At 40.7% G+C, this 21,966-nt stretch overlaps 2 protein-coding genes across 3 annotated transcripts in view; one reads left to right on the forward strand and one right to left on the reverse strand.

Moving 5' to 3' along the window:
* Positions 1 to 18,390, reverse strand: part of KCTD18 (potassium channel tetramerization domain containing 18) — a 28,523-nt gene extending 10,133 nt beyond the window's left edge. The window contains exons 1-6 of one of the 2 annotated variants that reach the window (XM_047773180.1): positions 18,250 to 18,390; positions 15,155 to 15,390; positions 13,176 to 13,387; positions 10,239 to 10,432; positions 8,673 to 8,767; positions 1,887 to 1,989 (exon numbers count right to left, since the gene is read on the reverse strand). In XM_047773180.1, coding sequence (XP_047629136.1) covers positions 1,887 to 1,989; positions 8,673 to 8,767; positions 10,239 to 10,432; positions 13,176 to 13,387; positions 15,155 to 15,314 — 764 coding nt within the window. In that variant the 5' untranslated portion in view covers positions 15,315 to 15,390; positions 18,250 to 18,390. Of the gene's footprint in view, positions 1 to 1,886; positions 1,990 to 8,672; positions 8,768 to 10,238; positions 10,433 to 13,175; positions 13,388 to 15,154; positions 15,391 to 17,643; positions 17,736 to 18,249 lie in introns of those variants that run through there. The other variant, XM_047773181.1, reaches the window with a different exon arrangement.
* The window catches only part of SGO2 (shugoshin 2), a 54,558-nt gene continuing 50,827 nt past the window's right edge, over positions 18,236 to 21,966 (forward strand). Inside the window, exon 1 of the mRNA XM_047773178.1 lies at positions 18,236 to 18,664. The gene's annotated coding sequence lies outside the window, so the exon portion shown is untranslated. The remainder of the gene's footprint in view (positions 18,665 to 21,966) is intronic.

The raw sequence follows: 21,966 nt of genomic DNA on the forward strand, positions 1-21,966 counted from the left end.
TGATGAACTGGTAAGGAGACTGAAACTTCCTAACAAAATTTTATGACCAAACAGCTTCACTGGTGAATTCTACCAGACCAATTCTTGAAAGAAGTAATACCAATGCCTCTCAAATACTTCCAAAAAATAAAAGAGGAGGGAACTCTTCAAAACTCACTTTACAAGGCCAATTCCCAATATCAAAACTAGATAAGAATGCCACAGAAAAACTATATGCCAATATCCCTGATAAATATAAAAGCAAAAACCCTCAAAAAAAAAAAAAGCTAGCAAATGAAATGTAACAATACATTAAAAGGATGACACACAATGATTTATTCCATGAATATAAGAATGGGTCAACATTCACACGCCAGTCAATATGATACACAACATTAACAAAATGAAGGAAAAAGTCACATGGAACATTGTTTTAAATGACCTTAAACCTGTCAGACAACCACTGCCAAAAGCCTGCCTACTCCTTTCACCATTTTCATCAGTTTCACTCCATGAAAATCTCCTTCTGAACATGGTGTGTAATGGGAATCCTCCGAGTCTTCTATCTCTGAGCCAACACTGGTGTGTTTTCAGAGGCAAGTATAACATAGTGAAATCTGATTCTTGGCAATGGGATCATAATAGCACAGTAATTTGAAAACTGTGAATATAATATATTCTATCTTAAAACTCTACTAAACATAACTAAATTATCATAGGTAAAAAATGGTTCTTTGGGACCTCACAAGTATTGCTACATCAATCATTTTCTCATCAAAAATGATGCTTGATAAAAATCTCAGATGAAAGACAATTAGCACACATGAGAGCTTCCCTAAAGCCATTTTTACTTGTTTTACATTTTCTACACATTTGCCACTGGATGCTAGTCCAAGGTTTCTCCTTGGACTAGCCATTACCACTACCGTAGTTTGGGGTCCAGTAATTCTTTGTTGAGGGGGGCTATCCTGTGCATTCTAGGACATTTAGAAGCAACCCTGGCCTCTACTCTCTAGATGCAAGCAGCACCTCCCACCCTACAGTGTCTCCAAACATTGCCAAATATATCCCCTGGGGGACAAAATTGCCCCCAGTTGAGAACCACTGCTCTAGAGCCAAAGAACATTAGCTAACTCAAGTGGAAAAATGAACAATGATAATGAAATGAAGGTTCTTAAGAAAAAAGATCAGTTTTTACATATGATTTAGTACTAAAAACTGAATAAAATTCTCTGCACTTCTGTGAAAGATCCAGAGGGCAAAAGTAAAAGAAAAGCAGTCTGAAATTTCATAGGAGCACTGAATCAAATTCTAGAATAGATGATCAAGTAATCAGAACATCTGAAAGCCATAAATAAGACCCAGAAAATGAAAATTAAATATAATTTTAAATGTATTTAAAGCACAGTAAAAGGCACAGATGTGGAATGAATTTAATGCTAATAATTTCACAGAACACAAGAAAATACTACTAAATAAAAATCCTAGTTGTAGTAATAGGAAGGAGGAAGGAATTCAGAATAATTCACAGGAAATTTCAAATATTATGTGTAATTTATTGCCAATAAAGCCTGGGATTTCACTTTAGTGGGGAAAAATACTTACCACAGCATTCCCACCTTGTCCGGTATTATTTTTAAAATCATGTTTCCCCCAAAAGAGCATTGCCTATAACTGTTTTAAAGAATTGCTTCCACTTTTTACATAGTTTGCATAGTTTTGCATGGTTACATGGTAACTTTGCATTTAGCAAGATTTATATTTTGCTGGTAAAGCAGAATATCCACTTAGGTGATTAATAAGCTCACTGAGGTCAAGAAACATTATTCATTCCCGCAATAAAAGCAGTAAAAATATACGTCTCAGATTTATTTTTTTTAAAAATCAAAATTAACAGAACAGATAACCTCTTTCGAATTGGGGCCATGTGATGTAGGCTTCCAAGTAAAGGCCGCTCTTCCAGAGTCCAACATTCTATCAGCTCGTGAGGCACCCGCCAGTAGCTAACACCTGGAAGTTAAGAAGATATAACTTAGAGAACCACTGTGCACCGCCAAAGGTTCAGCAACACTGTTGTATATAAAACCAGCCAGAAAAAAACCTGTGAGGTTCATGCCTCTGGTTTGGCAAAGGGAAGTATCTACAGGAAGTGCTCCCAGAAGAGCCAGGGCAGTCATGGCACAGCTCATGACCTAGGAAGAGCTGTCTGCCAGCCCCCACTCTGCCACTGATCATCAGCATCTCATTATACAGACCCTGGGCACCTGAGTGAGTACTGGTCAAGGGCACAGACTCTGGAGCCAAGACTGCCTGGGTCTGGATCCCATTTCTGTCGCTTCACTATTTACGTCACCTTGGGAAAGATACTTAACTTTTCTGTGCCTAAAGTTTCTCATCTGCGAAATGATGGCAATAATAGTACACACCTTGCTGTGATGATTAAATGAGAAAATAAGTGCACAATGCCCAGAACAGTGCCCGGCACAGACTAACCATGCAAGAAATGATAGGTGGAGTTCCCGTCGTGGCGCAGTGGTTAACAAATCTGACTAGGAACCATGAGGTTGCGGGTTTGATTCCCGGCCTCGCTCAGTGAGTTAAGGATCCGGTGTTGCCGATGAGCTGTGGTGTAGGTTGCAGATGCGGCTGGGATCCCGCGTTGCTGTGGCTCTGGTGTAGGCCGGCAGCTACAGACCCTATTAGACCCCTAGCCTGGGAACCTCCATATGCCATGGGAGCGGCCCAAAGAAATAGCAAAAAGACAAAAAAAAAAAAAAAGATAGGTGTCTTTATTCTAAGTCTATCTCTGTTATAAGTCTATTTATTATAAGACTATCAACACTATTGTTGATAGTCGTATGAAAGAATAGGACAGTGGGGGTTCTAACACTTGCCCTGTCTACCTCACTGGGCTGCTGTGACCACAAAATCAGGTGAATTTTCTGAACCACTCTGTAAAAGGCAACCACCTATAGAGGAGTAAATGTGAGATATCACTACCCTAAGCACCTTTTCAAACAGGAATAATTTGAAATAATGTGGGAGGCCAAGATTCCAGTCAAGTTCATTTTAATTTTTTTTTTTTTTTTGTCTTTTTGCTATTTCTTGGGCCGCTTCCGCAGCATATGGAGGTTCCCAGGCTAGGGGTCTCATCGGAGCTGTAGCCACCTGCCTACGCCAGAGCCACAGCAACGCGGGATCCAAGCCGCGTCTGCAACCTACACCACAGCTCACAGCAACGCCGGATCGTTAACCCACTGAGCAAGGGCAGGGACAGAACCCGCAACCTCATGGTTCCTAGTCGGATTCGTTAACCACTGCGCCACGACGGGAACTCCTCATTTTAATTTTTAAATCTGATATGTTTCTGATTGAAAGCTGAAAATGTATCCTTATGAAGCCTAAAAACATTATGCTAAGTGAAAGAAGCCAGACACAAAAGGTCATATGTCATATTACCACATTTATATAAATATCCAAAATGTACAAATCCATTGAGACAGAAAGCAGATTGGTGGTTTCCAGGGATTGAAGGGAGAGGGAAATGGGGAGTAACTGCTTCATGGATACTGGGTTTCCTTTTGGAGTGATGGAAATGTTCAGAACTAAATACAGGTGGTGGTTACACATACTATTAGTGTAGTAAATGTCACTAAAATGCATACTTCAATTAATTCTATGTTATATGAATTTCCTCAATTTTCCTCCTCAATTTTTAAAAAATTATATGCAGACATTTTAAAAAGAGACTTTAAAATGATGTTGAGTAAATTTCCTAACATTAAAAACAAAAGTAACCTTTAAGTCCCCAAAATGGACTTGGTGTCTTTTTTAGGGCCACACCTGCAGCATATGGAGGTTCCCAGGCTGGCCTATGCCAGAGCCACAGCAATGCAGGATCCGAGCCGCATCTGTGACTTACACCCACAGCTCATGGCAACGCCAGACCCTTAACCCACTGAGTGAGGCCAGGGATAGAACCTGCATCCTCATGGATACTAGTCAGATTTGTTTCCGCCGAGCCACGATGGGAACTCCTGGTGTCTTCTTTTTTAATCATTATAGGTCTAGTCATAACAACCAACTTAACAAGCTGGTGTACAATTATTACATGAAATAGATATGTCCAATACTCAAAGTCTATGGCATCTTAAGACAACATTTTAAGGAGTTCCCACTGTGGCTCAGTGGTTTAAGAACCCAACATAGTATCCATGAAGATGTGGATTTGATTCCTGGCCTCTCTCTGTGGGTTAAGGATCTGGCATGGCCACATCCGTGGTATAGGTCACAGATGTAGCTCGGATCCTGCATTGCTGTGGCTCTGGCATAGGCCGGCAGCTACAGCTCCGATTGGACCCCTAGCCTGGGAACTTCCATCTGCTGCAGATGTAGCTCTAAAAAGAAAAAAGTAATTTAAAAATTTTTTCAAAAGACATTTTAAGACAATAGCTTTCTAGAACTGCCTGATCATACCCCCAAACCTACTCATGCAACAAAAACATTTCCAAATCTCATCCATAAAGTTTTTAAGTCAGGTTTATTGAGAATAATGTACATAAAATAAAATTTACCTTTTTCAACACTGAGCTTTGACGATGTATACAGTCATGTAACCATGGTCACAATCAAGGTATAGAATATTTCTATCACCCTAAAAAGTTCCCTCGTATTCTTTTGCAGTCAATGCCCTTCCCTCCATGTCCTAGTTTTGCCTTTTCCAGAGTGTCATATAACTGGAATCATATACTATATAGCCTTTTGCACCTGGCTTCTTTAGCATGATGCTCTGAAGATTCATTTAGGTAGAAAAATGTATTAATGATCATTCCTTTTTTATTTCTGAGTAGTATTCTATTATATGGATATACTGTAATTTGTTTTAACAGCTTTCATTTTTTCCATGCCTATAAAATAATCCACATTTATTATACAAAACTTGGAAAATAAAGAAAAGTACATATAAAAAAAATCAGAATCACTCTAATCTTAAAACTAGGAATCATGGCTCAGGATATATTGACATATCTCATTCCAATTCTTTTTCTATTCATTTGATATGTACATGATTGAAAACACTTTACATTTAATTTTTGTTTCCTGCTGTGACTATTTCTTATTTTATCATGGGCACTCATCAATATAAAGTTATTCAAAATAATTTAAATAACTATATTCCATGGATGTGCCAATATGTATTTATCTTCTACCACAGACGTTTAGGTTGCTTTTATTTTTTCCCTATTAATGCTTAATTGAACATCTCTGTTCACAAGCCTTTGTCAGTATTTGATTATGTTTGTTTGTTTGTTTTTTGTCTTTCAGGGCCATACCCGCAGCATATGGAGGTTCCCAGGCTAGGAGTCTAATCGGAGCTGTTGCCGCCAGCCTATGCCACAGCCACAGCAATGCCAGATCCAAGCCTCGTCTGCGACCTACACCACAGCTCACAGCAAAGCCGGATCCTTAACCCACTGAACAAGGCCAGGGGTTGAACCCGCCACCTCATGGTTCCTAGTCGGATTCGTTTCCCCTCCACCACAACGGGAACTCCCTATAATGTTTTTAAGGCAGATTCCTAAAAGCAGAATTATTGGGTCAAAGAATATAAACAATTTTGATGCAATGGATATGTACTGATAAGTTATTTCCCAAGAAAATAATATTAATTTTACTCCTGCCAAGAATGCATGAGGTCTTTACTAATCTGGTGTATAAAAAAATAGTCCTCATTTAATGTATATTTCATTGAGGATGAGTTTGAACCTCCTGCAACATGTTTATTTCCTTTTCTAGGAATTTGTGGTCATGAATCTTATATATTTATTTGTAATAGAGTAAAGCTGGCTTTCTAATCAATTTAAATAAACCCTATGTTAAAGATATTCTATGTCCAGTTAATGTAATACATTTATCCAAGGTTTTTTAGTCTTTTAATTATACTTACAATTTTTATGTTTTAAAGTTAACACATTAAATATTATGTTGTCAAATTTATTAATCTTTGTCTTTATGTTTTAAGTACATAATTTCTTTCCCTAATAAGAAATCAGTTATTCACGTACATTTCATTATGGTTTATCATAGTCTTATTTTTGTTGGTTGGTTGGTTGGTTTTTTAATTTTATTAAAGTATACTTGACTTAGTGTTGTGTTAGTTTCAGGTATACAGCAAAGTGAATCAGTTAAACATACACACATAGCCATTCTTTTTCAGAATCTTTTCCTAAATAGGTTATTATAGAATCTTGAGTAGATTTCCCTGGGCTATACAGTAGGTCCTTGTTAGTTACCTATTTTATGTATAGTGGTGTGTATATGTTAATCCCCAGCTTCTAATTTTCCCTTCTCCCCAATATTTCCCCTTTGGCAATCAATCATAAATTTGATTTTGAAATCCCTGAGTCTGTTTCAGTTTTGTAAATAAATTCTTTTGTATCATTGGTTACTAGATTCCACATATAAGTGACATAGTTTCATTTTTCATTCATAAATCTACCTGGGATTATTTTGATTAATGATGTGAGATTAAAGTTCTGTTTTTCTTCCAAATATATTTTCAAATTACTTATTAAATAATCTATCCTTTTTTCATTGATACTTAATACTTTCTTATCACAAGATATTTTTATTCTTCTAACTTTAATGGCGTTTCCTTCTGATCTCTACATCTATTCTTGTACCAGAAACACATAATATTTACTATTATAGAGCTACCTTATGAATTTTCATCATCAAACAGAGTTAAACTCCTCCCTCTAGTGACTTCTACTTCCCAAAATGTTCTTGGCTATTTTACTTTTTCCACTCTTTCATAGGAATTTTAGAATCACTTTCTCAAGATTCCCAAAGAGATTCATTGATAATTGGGTAGGAATTGTGTAAAACCTATACTTTAATCTGAGAAGAACTGATATCTTTATAATATTTAGATTTCCCATTCAGGATCATGGTATGTCTCACCATAATCTTCAAGTTTTTTCCTATGGATGGAAGGACCAACAAATACATTTTAGTAATTTTCTTCATAAAGGAAACAAGCATTTCTTGGTGGGACAGTCCTAGTTACTTTGTTTATTGTTAGTGTGAATGGGATTTCCCTCTATAATGTCTAAGTAATTTACCATAAGTAAGCTTCTGATCTTTGTTTATATGTATCCAGCTAGTTTAGTCAATGAAACTCATCATTTAAATACTTTTAGTTGATTCTTTGGGTTTTCTACAAAGACACATTGTCCACAAATAACAATAACTGTCTTCTTCCTTTTAATAGTTCTCTTTCTTACTTATGTTTCAAAGATTATGGCTTTCCACAGGCCCTCAAGAACTTAATTGTTAGAAAACAATGATACTCTTGCAAACTTGCTAAAAAGTTAAAATCAGCTTCATGTTTTGTTAAAGTGAGTAATCCCAGCTCTCTGCTCCAGCTTCCTGAGTCAATGGAGAAAGAAAGCCAGCCCAGACTGCTCGAAGCCTCCTGGGCAGCTGCCAGTCCAGAGGCACAAAAGGAGACAGAGAACACCAGGGGGGTTGTTTCCCAACTTAAGCCCAAGTGTCTCAAAGTCAATTAAATCTAAAATAATGGGATTAGGAGTTCTTGTTATAGGGCAGCGTAACAAATCCAACTAGCATTCATGAGGAAGCAGGTTCGATCCCTGGCCTCTCTCAGTGGGTTAAGGATCCAGTGTTGCCATGAGCTGTGGTGTAGGTCACAGTCAGTTGGATCCTGCATCTATAGCTGTGGCATAGGCCCACAGCTGCAGCTCCGATTTGACCCCCAGCCTGGGAACTTCCATATGCTTCATGTGAGGTCCTAAAAAGCAATAAAATAAAATAAAATAATAGGCTTAGAGAGAATAGCACTCTGTTCACTGTACTTTATCCTATCTGCTCGAGGGGTATAATATGAACAAAAAAAGGAAAAGTTGAAGAAAGAAAGAAGGGGTCATACTAGCAACCCACCTGATGGGGAGTTTTTAAAAACCTCTTCTTGTCCTTTTACTCAGTCCTACGTGATCTGCAAAGTATGTCTCCAGCAGCTTTTAAGATCATTTGAGGACTGAGGTGAGCTTATTCATCTTTGGACCCAATTTTAGGACTTAATTTTAGGACTTAACTATAATGCTTGCACTCGATACTCAATACATGCTTATCAGGAAAAAAATACTTAGGCATAGAATAGTTAACCCTCTGTGACACTGAATATTAACAGCATTATTATTATTATCAACTCACCTAAGCAGTTTGGATAAAAACGGTCATATTTCAAAGTGTGCATTTAAAGATTATTTTGTTTTCTAAGGGCTCTTTAGACATATTCCCCAGCATCATTTTCATTTCTCTCTCTTTTTTTTGATTATACACTTTATGCTTAATTTAGAGGTATACTTCCTAGGATAATGCTATGCACACAGTAGGTGCTAAATAAACTCTTTTTTCATTGAACTAAATAAGCATAACTGAACTATATTTTAGATTACTGAATTATAAACTAGACTATTAATAACATCTAGTATCTCATGAGGTTTAAAGATTTGTAAGTAAGCCCTGGCTCAGTGTTACCATGAGGGGACAAAACCTTGACCCACACCAAAAAATACACTCTCAAAAACAGAAATGCAGTATTTGAACTTGTTTTTGTGTTCTAAGGAAAAGTCTACCTTCTGCCATGAAATAAAAGAATTGTACTGTACCTTTTCCTTCCCAGGCATCAAAGGCATCCATCATTTTCTTCAATTCTGCTACTGAATAATAGCTCCAAATGTACTGAACATTATTTCCCGCCTCTCTAGAAATATTGCAAAATGTAATGAAAATAAACTACCTAAGTATGAGCGTGTGTGTATGTGTGTACACGCATACATACACATAGTTAATAGACATTCAATAAGTGCTTGTTAATTAAGGAAAAAATGTGTAGGCACTGAGTAGTTGTTCTCTGTCACCCCAAAGCATATATATATATATATATATAATATAGTATATATACTCATATATTAACCTATACTTGATATCTTTTTACTGCAGTAAAAGCATTTGTTAATTCCACAATACAAACTGTGTAGACAAACCAGTAAATCTTTAAGTTTTCTAGTAAATCACCTAACCCCAGCAAAGTTAGAAAAGGTTCAATTTGGGCTAAAACTTTCCTAGCACTATGCCAGGCACCGATATATCTTACATAGAAACATTCTTGACTGTAAAGAATTCAGAAAATGATTCCATATTAATTATCTAAAAAGCTAGCTCATATGGTCATGCATTAATCACTGATATGTGACCCAATCCAATCTCCCAGAGAATTAAAAAAAATTTTTTTTTGCTAATTGAACTGGCAAGTATAAATAAGATTACAAGAAAAATATTAATAGAATTAAGAATTTAACATGTTCAAGGCATAGAATTTTAAAGTTGGGAGGGACCAGGATGAATAGTCTTTCAGCATTTCTCAAAACAGGACACTGAGACATAGGCCAGTCCTGGGTCACTCAGTGGGCCTGCTGACTTCTAGGCCAGGCTCCTGCCACTGGACTACAGTCTAGGGGAGGCATCCATGTAGGTGGCGCTTCTTTTCTTTCTTTTTTTTCTTTTCTTTTTTTTTTTTGTCTTTTTAGGGCCACACCCACAGCATGTGGAGGTCCCCAGGCTAGGTAGGGGTCCTATCGGAACTGTAGCTGCTGACCTACGCCACAGCCACAGCCACAGGAACAGCGTCTCCTCTTTCTTTATAAAGCCTCTCAGCGGATGCTGATGCCCACTCCCAGATGAGAACCATTATACCAGACCAGATGGATGGTCTGTTGCCTATACAGATGTGGAATGGTCTTAATTACAATCTCCTCATGAAGCTGGCCTATCTCGAAGGTAGGAGGCTCATTCTGTCTGCTGAGAGGTGCTGATGGTCTTTCCTAGTCAACTACATAGTCCATTCAGTTACACCTCTTAGAAGAGATCAAGATTTTATTTTGTTTTTTCTTTTTTTTTTTGTCTTTTTTGCCTTTTCTAGGGTCGCACCCATGGCATATGGAGGTTCCCAGGCTAGGGGTTTAATCAGAGCTATAGGCACCGGCCTACACCACAGCAATGCGGGATCTGAGCCGCGTCTGTGACCTATACACCACAGCTCACGGCAACACCAGATCCTTAACCCACTCAGCAAGGCCAGGGATAGAACCGCAACCTCATGGTTCCTAGTTGGATTCGTTAACCACTGAGCCAGGACAGAAACTCCCCTTTTTCGTATTTAAATGTAAATGTACCTTTTAAAAATGCTTTTACTGTGAATTCTTCCTCCCAGCTGCTTATCAATAGCATCTGTTCCATCAGTTTTTGTGGAATATACACCAATAATTCTACTCTCACAGCTTGCACCAGATGTGTTAAGATAGTGGAGAACCCAAACCGTTGGTTTATTGCAAACTAAACCATACGAATCACAGAAGTCTGTTAAAGCCTGCAGCAAAAAAAAAAAAAAAAAAAATCCATTAAATTTGAATTTAATTATGGAGTAAAATAAAAATGAATTTGCTCTATTACTTTCATGTAAAGCTGCAATTTCAGTTGGTCTTAAGAGAAGTAAGAAGATTTTAAATCAGCTACCCTTTTTTTTGGTTTATAGCAGCTTTATTCATAATTGCAAAATTGGAAGCAACCAAGATGTCCTTTAATAGGTAAACAAATTGTTGTACATATACAATGGAACATTATTCAGTGGAAAAAAGGAAATAAATGAGCTATCAAGCCATGAAAAGACATTCTGCTGAGGAGCCCAGGGGAGTCCAGCACCATCAGCTACCTGTTATGCCTTTAAAAAAACAAGCCATTTGTTGAATCTGGGGTATTGGGAAGGGGGTGTGAATCACTACCCAAAAACCCAGCACCTTTTCTCCCAGAGAATCCTTTTCCACGTGGAAATTACAATTTATTTCCTCCTCCCTGAGATCCACCGCCAACATCATTCTAAAATCTTCATTGAATCACTTTTTTTCCCCCAAATTTTCCATTTGGCTCAATCTTCCTTTTACCTTCTACTTAGTAGTGGCATGGCTGATGCAAATCCAATCATGGATTAACCAGATTAACTTGTTTCTTTTACAGTGAAAGATGAACTCGTACACACTGTCCTAATGTATTTGGCCTTTATCCACCTATTCATTCACTCACTTGAATACTAAGTACCTATGGATGAATACTAAGCATTGTCTGAGGTCCTGGAGATAGAATGATGAGTGGAAGACAAGGTCCCGGCCTGCCTAGAGTTTGTAGCTGATGCAGGAGATAGGCACTAAATAAACCATCAGCACACAGTGTATTAAGTGCTACCAGGTGAGCCCATGAGGTGCTAAGGGGCACAGAGCAAGAGGGCTTCACCCAGCAGAGTGGCATAGGCCTTTCCTGGGAGACATGGCATTATTGCCGTGTGTGCTCTGAGTACAGGCACTTCTGTCTATTTTGTATCCCAAGTGCAGAGAAAAGTGCATGACACAAAGGAGATGCTTAATATTTACTGACTCAGGGAATGAAAAAAGGACCCTAATGAGTGTTGCATTTTCATTTAATATCGCTATCTAACACCTGTGTTGGCTTTTACATCCACTTGCACATCTATAACAATTCCGAACTTTAAACTGTTGGGAATTTTAAACTGTTCAAAGGCGGGGGAGTTCCCCTCGTGGCTCAGAGGTTAGTGAATCTAACTGGCATCCATGAGGACATGGGTTCGATCCCTGGCCTTGCTTAGTAGGTTAAGGATTCAGCATTGACGTGAGCTGTGGTGTAGGTCACAGAAGTGGCTCAGATCCCACGTTGCTGTAGCTGTGGTGTAGGTGGGCGGCTACAGCTCTGATTGGACCCCTACCTAGCCTGGGAACCTCCATATGCCACGAGTGCGACCTTAAAAAGACAAAAAGACCAAAAATAAAATAAAATAAACTGTTCAAGGGCAAAAACTGCATGTCATATTTTTTTGTGTCCCACATAATCCCTAAAACTCTGTCCTATACGCCACAAAAATCTGAAATAAATATGAGTTGGCTGGCAGAAAAGGGTGTACACATGCTATGTCCTCTGTGCAGACAAACCAGGAAAAAAAAAGACTCTGAAGACGAATGTTAAACCATCCAGCCTTCTAGTTAGACTTTTTTAGCCCCACTCTGCAGATGTGGCAAACAGCACCAAAAGACTGTTTGACAATTCAGTTTATAAATAACTCCAGCGGCAGAACCCATACAACCATGCAAACCCTTAGAGAGAATCTAGAACCAAATCAACATTCTCTTCATGCTGCACTTCTAATAACCATACTGTCAGCTTGTTCTCCTAAACACCGACATCCAAATCAAGGTCAAACGAATTCAGAACAGTTTTCACTATTAACAATTACCTAGGAAAAATATTTTTCTTAGATGCTCCAAAGTGCTAATTAATAGCAAATGTAATATTTATCAATAAGACAAAAACTGATGCTGTTCAAGGCATGTAAAGACCCAGAAAATGTGATTTAAAAGGGAAGCATCTTTTAAAAAGATTTACTGATCTCAAGGTGAATTAATCAAACTGATGTTTTAAACTTATAAGAAACTGCTACACTCATGCAATCAGGCAAGAGATTTTATACAACCTTTCATTTATCATGACCATCCTTTAAAAATATCATTTCAGGAGTTCCCGTGAGGCTCAGTGGGCTAAGGAACTGGCATTGTCACTGTAGCAGCTCAGGTAGCTGCTGTGGCACCAGTTCCATCCCTGGCCCAGAACTTCTGCACGCTGCAGGCACAAACAAAAGAAAAATCATTTCAGTAAACAAATTAATACCACTATACCCTCACATTCTACAATATTGCTCTTAGTTTAAAAAGACCTTTAAGAGCAGAAGCATTCTAATTTTTAAAAAGCCATCAAAAAGTGTGAAATGAGGAATAAAACCTCCATGAACTTTTGGGTGCTGTTGTAATATGCCTTCCTAGAATAGAATTTTGGCTTTTGACAGTCAGTGAGTAGCAGTAATTAAGAAATGCATCCTCAAAAACTGTTAGAGGTAAAACTGTCTCGTTTTGCTTTATGTTATAACACAGACTATGCAAAATAACACATTGCTTTGTGCATAATAAATATATATATATGTATTCACATGCATAATAAATGTATATATATGTATTCACATATTTTTTTTAAAAAACTTAAGAAAATGCCAAGACCTTTTTAAGTTCTATATTTGACCTTAAAGAATATGTCTCCATTTCATTGGCTAAGTGGTCAGACAGGCTGTACGGATAAGGGATGCCAAAGTAATCAGCTTCTTCCTGCAGAGCAATGCGGGTCTGCTCCTCTGTGGGAATGTGAACTTCTCCGTGAAGATAATCCAAAAGGTATTTAAATAGATGTCCATCACGGTCGATAACACAAGCCCCTAGAAAACATTCAGTTCAAAAATGATTGCACAGCTGCAAATGGCCACCATAAAATTTCAACATGTCAAACTAAAATTAGACGGAAGACCTCCACAATTAGGAATGTTTCTTTCTCACGAGAAAGTTAGTATCTAGTGTTCAAATCGGTTTAGTCAAAGTTGGTGATCCTCTGTATTCTCACCTACTATGAAGGAAAATGTATTTCAAGCTCCATTAGGAATTTGGATGCAATAACCCTATTCCCACTATGACCATACAGAAGCTACGGTGACCTCAGACTGCTGGTAAAAACAGAAGCTTACCCCTAACCGTAGCCCAGCTGGACCGGGAAAGGTGTATGGAGTTCCTCCCTAATGGGGTTCTTGTAACTCTATCTAGCATTCGTATGTCAGTGACCCTACAAATCAACTTAGAGTGTCACCAACATATAAAGCCAGGGTTCCCAGCTTTGGGCATGCCATATGTTCAGACTTAAGTTATTCCCTTTGGGCTAAACTTTAAAAAGGAAATGCTGTGCTGGTACTACGTTATGGTAAAAGACTTTTCTTAGACAATCCAGTAGAATTTTTTAAAAATACATTTCTGGGAGTTCCGAATGTGGCACAGCGGTAATGAACCCGACTAGTATCCATGAGGATGCGAGTTCAATCCCTGGCTTCACTCAGTGGGTTAAGGATCCGGCATTGCTGTGAGCTATGGTGTAGACCAGCAACTGCAGTTTTGATTTGACCCCTAGTCTGGGAACTTCCATATGCTGTGGATGCAGCTGCAAAAAGAAAAAAAAAACAAAAACAAAAACAAAAAAAAACAAAACAAAACACTTCTGTGTGAGGTTACTCAATAATTCCTCTCCTCCCTTGATTAGTTTAGAAAAGAAGGGATTTCGAAGGTAAATCTTGGGGGCCAAGGAAACAACTCAATCCCTGCCAACCACTTTTCACCAGCAATCCTTCTGCCCAGATGGCCATCAAGTCCTGGGCACTAGACTTTAGTTTCCCATTCCTTCAACTGCCATTCAGCTGGCAAAGTGATCTCTCAAGACCCAGACTTACTGATGGTCCTCATGCTCAGAGCTCCTCAATCCCTCTCTTCTAACACAGAAGCAAGAGAGGGTTCTATAAGCCCAAGAACCCCTAAGATGTCCAAGAAGCCTACCTTCATTGCTGAAGTTTCTTTACAAACCAGTAGCAGGTTCACTTGAAGCACGTGAAGCAGAGAGCACTTCAAGCAGAAAGTGGCCGCAAGACCCTGACCCGACTCTTCTACAGTTTCTTCTGAAACACCAGTACCACTGCAATGATGTTTTCTCAGGCACACAAGTCAGTGCGCACAAGGTGCCGCAGCTGATCTAAGTGTGAGTTTAACGCTAAATCTATACTGATTGCCCTGTCCCCAATGAGGGCAGCTGCTTTCTCCAGAGAAATACATTTTTTAACTTGAAGAACACAGAGAGAAGCTAATATATTTAATAGGTTTCAATACCTTTACCCATTGAGTTGTATGAAAATGATGACTTTCAAAATATAATTAACCCCTGTAATTAGGTCATGGTTGGCCTTGACACACATTCATTTTTTGGTCAACTTTTAGCAACAGCATCACAAATTCTAGAAACTGGTATTTAATTTCTCTGTGAACTTAATCTCCATACAGTCCTAATATTCCCAGTAATTAGCATACTAAGCAAATACATTCTGTTGTCATTTGAAAGAATAAAGGGATTTGATGAATATTCGTGATCGTGTTTACGGACTTTAGATATTTACCTGATTCATCTGTTTTTAGAGGAAAACGACCACTGAACATGGATGCCAGCATTGAGTCCTTAAAGCGACACAAGGATTCACGCCTGGCTGTGTAAATACAGCCACCCACATTCAGTCGAAGAATATCCACCACCTCTTCTTCTGCCTTGTGACTTTCCATTGCTCTCTCTGACACCTCAACTTCTGCCTTGAAACACTTTCAGAAAATGCAAAACAACAGTGGTCCCAGTCCCCCTCTGTAAAAAACGAAGCACAATTACTCTTGACGTTTTCAATAAAACATAATAGATAATAAGCAAATACATGTTAAGGTGATTTAAAACAAATTCCTCAGCACTGGCAATACTGAATTGAAGGATTTTGTATAATACCAAAGAAGTTTGAGATACGCCGAGAAGCTGGAAAACTCTGGCTCAGAGGACATGTAAATGATAATAAACTATTACCGACCAAATCGGAGCTATTGAAATGACTGTTTAAAGAGTTAAACAAGGGAGTTCCCGTCGTGGCGCAGTGGTTAACGAATCCGACTAGGAACCATGAGGTTGCGGGTTCGGTCCCTGCCCTTGCTCAGTGGGTGGAGGATCCGGCGTTGCCGTGAGCTGTGGTGTAGGTTGCAGACGCGGCTTGGATCCCGCGTTGCTGTGGCTCTGGCGTAGGCGAGTGGCTACAGCTCCGATTCGACCCCTAGGCTGGGAACCTCCATATGCCGAGGGAGCGGCCCAAAGAAATAGCAAAAAGACCAAAAAAAAAGAAAAAAAAAGAGTTAAACAAAATAATACATTGTCTGTTACATATAAAGCAAAGGTGAGGTGTGTGCTTATGATCTTCAATGTGCACGTATCTTTTTATTTTTATTTTTTGCTTTTTAGGGCCACACCCAAGGCATATGGAGTTTCCCAGGCTAGGGGTTGAATTGGAGCTACAGCTGCTGGCCACAGCCACAGCCACAGCAACGCAGGATCTGAGCTGCACCTGCGACTTACACTACAGCTCATGACAATGCCAGATCCTTAACCCACTGAGCAAGGCCAGGGATGGAACCTGCCATCTCATAGTTTCCAGTAAGATTCATTTCTGCTGAGCCACGATGGGAACTCCTATTCACGTATCTTTTTAAACAACAGTAAGTCTGACGGGGCTGGGTAGGCTTGCAGAGGTGGTCAGCATGTAGCATGGACTTGGGCTACTAGGCTCTACCATTTACTGGCTTGAGACTCCGAATAAATACTTCTCTGCATGTTTCCCCATCTCTAAATTGGAGGTAGGGATGATGCCCACCTCAAAGGACTATCAAAAGAATAACTATATAATAAAAGAATAGTATTATTATTAAAACTATATAATAAAAGCCAGTATCTGGCTTAGGGTAGGTATTCAATAAAGGATAAATATTATCGATAGTGATAAAAAATTTTATCAGAAGTATATACTGAGGGAGTTTATGTTGCCTCTGGAGATTAAACATAAGAGCAACTGTAACTCCTAAATTAGGTGACTAAGGTCATAATTCCATGCATACCAAAAGCCAGACTGGTCCAGAAAAAAAAACAAATGACATCTCCAAATCTGGCCTCTTCCCTCTGAAACGACAGAAGCTTTAGGGAAGTTTTAAGGATTTGGTTTCTTAATCCATTCTGGAGATAGATGAACCACAGCTGACTGTGCCATTTCTATGGAATCTAAGATACTACTGTGATGAAAAAAGTACACCCAATGTATCTGCACATTTCATGGCAAGTGTAAAATGGCAGCCAAGAGGCTCAACTACATCCATGGCTATTCACTTTCACCATACCATCTACTACTATCCTTTCGTAGATGCTCCAGTTTAGCCAATTTCCAATGAAATAAGAGAAGGATACCATTAGGGTCTGGGGAATACTATGTGTGTGAAACATGGTCAGTAAACACAAACTATTATGCGTCAACAGTCCACTCTTCAAAACCCATTTATCTATGTGACTTCCCACACTGCCTACAAGGCCAAGGAGCAGACTGATCCATGTGAAAGAAGCACTTCTGAGGCCTGGGATGGAACTGGTTCATGCTGCTCCTGTCATCAGCTCCCTGGAATCCTATCTATTCTTCAAAGCTGTAGGCAAATGACACTGCTTCTATAACCTTCCCAAGCACCCCCAGGTAAAACCACTGCAAAGTTCTTCAGATACACTTTGTACCCCTGTCCACATACTTAACTAATCCCTAGTTTGGGGGACTGTAACCTGCAGGGAGGCAGGGTCTGTATCACCCTTAACAAGTCCCATTTACTGACTGCGATGTGCCAGGCGCTGAAGGAGATCCTTAACAGACATTACCTAATTCACGCAAAAGCCCTATTGGGTAGGAATTACTGTCCCTACTGACAGGTAGGAGAAAGAAAGAGTGATGTGTGCAGGGTCTATACCAGGGCTGCCCTGCTAGTAAGTGGTGGAGTCAGTCCCAATCCGGGTCAGCAGGACCAACTCCAAGTTCAAAGCAGCTCACACCTCACACTGCCTCCTTCAGCACAGTTTCACTCCTAAGGCTCCGGACCGGGGCACTTCATTCACTAAGCATAAGTCCATCAGGAGACTCCCGTTGGTGGCAGTAGGAACACAGCAGCACTCAGAGCGCAAGGATTCCAGGGACAACCCTAGGGCAGAGGACCATCGCCACTTCAAGGACTCCCTGCTGTGTCGGAAGTACCCTTGCCTCTAAGGCAGTGTTCCCAGAGTGACCATTTGGATCAAAACCATCAAGGACCCTTCATTTTCGGACCACGACATAGACTCCAGTTCAGAAAGTCTAAGGAAGGGTCGGGAGTCTGTCCACGGATCCCACTTTGAAAAACGCTGTTCAAGAGACTCGCCCTCCTCCCGCGACGCGGGACGAAAGGGGAAGAGCTGGGACACCACAAAGTCCGGCCGGGGTCTTCCCTCAGTCCGGGGATCTCAAATCGGCCCGAAGCCAGAGCCTGCAGCCCGGAGCGCTCGGATTATCAGCCCGGCCGGGGCCTTTCCTCAGGGCGCCCCTCCGCCTCCCGGATCCACGGCCCACCCGGAGCCCCGCTCCTCCGAACGGGAGGGGCGGGGTAGGCGGCCTCCCCCACTGACCTGCGGCCCGCCCGGCCCTTGGCGCGGCCGTCTGACGCCGCGGGGCCTGACGCGGAAGTGAGCGCCTTTCCCGGGGCTCGGCAGCTCAGGTAGCAGTGCGGTCTCAGCGGCGCCCCCGTGCGCCCCAAACCGGCCTGGAGGCGACGGCCGGAAAAGGTTAGCCCCGCCCCGGACACGCTGGGACCCTCCCCTCAGGTGCCCCGCCCGCGGGCGGGTCCCACCCCTTCTGCCGCCGCCTGCTGGTTCCAAAGGAGTGAAGTCGCTCCGGGTTGTCTCTGTTTGCCCGGGAAGGAAAGGTCACTCAGAGAGACGCAGGCTGGGGCCCTGAGGGACGGGCTTGTCTGTCCAGAGGCTGCTTTTACACATGAAGAAAATACAGCACCAAAATTGCAACCGTCCAGGGTCAGAATAAATGGTAAGAATTTGGATGAGTTCTCACCTCTAGGTGAGGGCCCTTCCCTCCAAACTGAGCTGCTCAGTGCCAAGAGTAATTAATATATTGCACTTAGATGATTGTGCATTTGGATGGTGTTTGTGGTTTACAGCACTGTTTCACGCAGAACATTCTTGTTTAATCTGTGCGACAGCCCTATGTTTTTATTCCCGTCACAGCAAGGAAAAATCGAGGCAGGAGCAAACGTGTATTGAATGCTTCTGTACAGCTGAGAGTCTGCTAAGTCCTTTGTATGCACTGATGTCCTCTTAACAATATACCCAAGAGTTCTGTCAGTTTTCAGCTGCACCATCCCTTGTGCAAGAGACTTTGCTAGGTGTTTCAAAATGAATAAAACACAGCCCTATTGTCAATGTACTTTCCCAGACTCAATGATAATTGGTTTCTAATTTTTCTGACTGGGTCTTAGAAGGAAATAAGCCAAAAGAGGTAAGCCCACCTACCTACCCCCTCAGATATTGACGGTACTGGGAGAGGGGGGAAGTTTGTTCAACTCATAATTATTGAGCACTGGCTACAGACCAGGCACTGAGAAAGAAGAATTGAACTAATAATCAACATCCCTGAGCCACTAGAATAGTACTTCCATTCTAGCGCAGCAGTCAGAAGACTTTGTCTGTAAATATTTTAGGCTTTGTGGGCCATAGATCACTATTCAAGTCTGCTGTTATAGTGTTAAAGCATAGATAATACATAGATGAATGAGAGTGACTGTGTTCTAACTTTATTTATAGATACTGATATTTGAATTTCACATAATTTTCAAGTGTGATGAAATATTCTTAAAAAATTTTTTCAAACACTTAAATACATGAAAACTATTTCTTAGAGTGTGGGCCATAGAAAAACGATTGGCCACGCATGGGCCATATCTTGCCTACTATTCAAGTGTGAGAAACAGACACTCAGGAGAATAGTTACAGATAGTGGTAGCCACTTGGGAGGAAACAGGAGAATGTTGAGTGGAGATGCTGGCTTGGGTAGAGAAGGCCTTACTGATGGGAGGACATTTAAGTCGAGCACTAAGGATGAGAACGAACCAACCTTCTGAAGGGTTGGGGAAGAGTATTTTAGGAAGAAGGGAGAGAAAGTGGAAAGGCCCTGAGGCAGGAAAGGACTTCACAGTTTTTAGGAAGAGAAAGACACGTGTGGCTGGAGCTCGGTGAGCATGGGGACAAGGGGGAAGGTGATATGTCATGAAGTTGAAAGAAGAGGCAGGAGCCAGCTTTTAAAGCATCTTGTGGCAGAGGTAGGAGTTTAAATTTTACTCTCTGCATCATGGGAAGCCATTGGAAGGTTTTAAGCAGGGAAATGGCATGATTGATTTCCTATTTTAAAAAAAATCACTCTGGCTACTGCAATGAGAATGAATTGAAGAGGCATAAATTGGAGGTAGGTGGCTGCTTCAGGAAACCAGGGACAAATGGTGTAGCTTCTAATCACGTGGTGATGGCAAGAGAGAGGAGGGCAGGAGGGAGAGAAGTGGATGAGCACAAGAAATGTATTTGAGAAATAGAAATGACATTAAATTTGCTGATGATCAACTATAATGCATTAGATCATCTTCTTTGAGAAGCAGACAGCAAAACGTTTATGGAGGAAGGGAAAACTAGGGAGGGATCTGAAGGAGACTGGGAGAGCCTTTAGACTAGATGCAGATTTGGCTTCCCATGGAGGATAGGAAATGTAGGGTAGGAAACGTTGTAGATATGATGCAGTTCAAGAAAGTTTCAGGAAAGCCAATGAGGAGTTTTTCCAGCCAGTTTCCCCCATCAAAGGAGTCTTATGGCTCCCAGAAATGGGCCTGCTTTAGTATCCCTACCATACTCAGTCGCAGGCTGGGAGCGGTCAGTAGGAAATGCGGCCTCCAACATGGTGGTAAATTTCAGAGCACAGCATGTGGGGTCCATCCATCAGTAATGTTCCCTGTAATCAGACATCTGAGGGGTATATTTTCATGATGGCTACATATGGGAAATGAGGGAAAGGGAAAATGCAGGATTACCTTTAAATTGTTGGCTTAACAGCTGAGTGATGGTGCCATTTACTGAAATGGTGAACGATGAGAGAGCTCAGAAGCTGTATTTTAGACTATTAGGATTGAGAGACTCAACAGACATCCAGGTAAAGAAATCATATAGCAATTAAATGAATCTGGAGCAAGAGTGAAACCCTGTGCTCAAGGTGTGAATTTGGAAGGCATCAGCACTTAAAGCCATGGGACTGGCTGAAATCATCTATGAAAGGACAGGTAAATAAGAAGAAATAGAATGGAACACTGACTCCAGTACTTAGATTTCAGACTTAGAAGGAAGAGCCAGAGGAGAGCAGAGTATGAAGCTACAGGAAGAAAGTAAAGTGAAAGTTGAAGCTACAAGAAAGTAAAGTGTCATGTATGTCAAATGCTGCCAAGAGATCAAGAGCCCAATAGACTTGATAATATGGGAGTTCTTGGTGACCTTGCCAAGAGCAGTTTCAATGCTGTGATGAGGACACAAGCCCAGAGAAAGGTGGGTTAAAGAGTGAAAGTGAGATGGCAGACTGGTTATAACTCTGCAGAGAAGACTTATTACAAAGAGGAGAGAAATGGGGCTGTCATTGAGGTGGGAGATCAAGTCAAGGGAAAGAGTTTTAGGATGGGAATCGCTAGAGTAGATTATGCTGCTGGAGATGACGTGATAGTAGGTAGAGACGGTTGGTGCAGGAGAGGGGGGCAACTGAAGGAATGAAGTGCTTGAGAAGGCAAAAGGGTAGTGATGTCAGAACACAAGGAATTTCTCTTTGACAAGAGCAGGGATAGGAGGTAAAACAGAGAAGACAGATTTAAGTTCAGGTAAAGTAGTAGATTTCACGGTGGAAAAATGAGGATATTCTGATTAAATGACTTTCTCAAGTCTACAGCAAGGTCAGTGGCTAAGAGTAGAGGAGATGAAGAATGGAAGACATTTGAGGGAGAATAACACGTGAATTACTTTTCTTAAGAAATTGAGGGAGTTCCCGTTGTGGTGCAGTGGTTAACGAATCTGACTAGGAACCATGAGTTTGCAGGTTCGATCCCTGGCTTGGTTCAGTGGGTTAACCGATCCAGCGTTGCTGTGAGCTGTGGTGTAGGTCCCGCAGATGCAGCTCGGATCCCGCATTTCTGTGGCTCTGGCGTAGGCCTGTGGTTACAGCTCCGATTAGACCCCTAGCCTGGGAACTTCCATATGCCGCGGGAGCAGCCCTGGAAAAGGCAAAAAAAAAAGAAAAAAAAGAAAAAAAGA

The sequence above is a fragment of the Phacochoerus africanus genome, chromosome 3, assembly GCF_016906955.1.
Source record: "Phacochoerus africanus isolate WHEZ1 chromosome 3, ROS_Pafr_v1, whole genome shotgun sequence".
In the NCBI taxonomy this organism is placed as follows: Eukaryota; Metazoa; Chordata; class Mammalia; order Artiodactyla; family Suidae; genus Phacochoerus; species Phacochoerus africanus.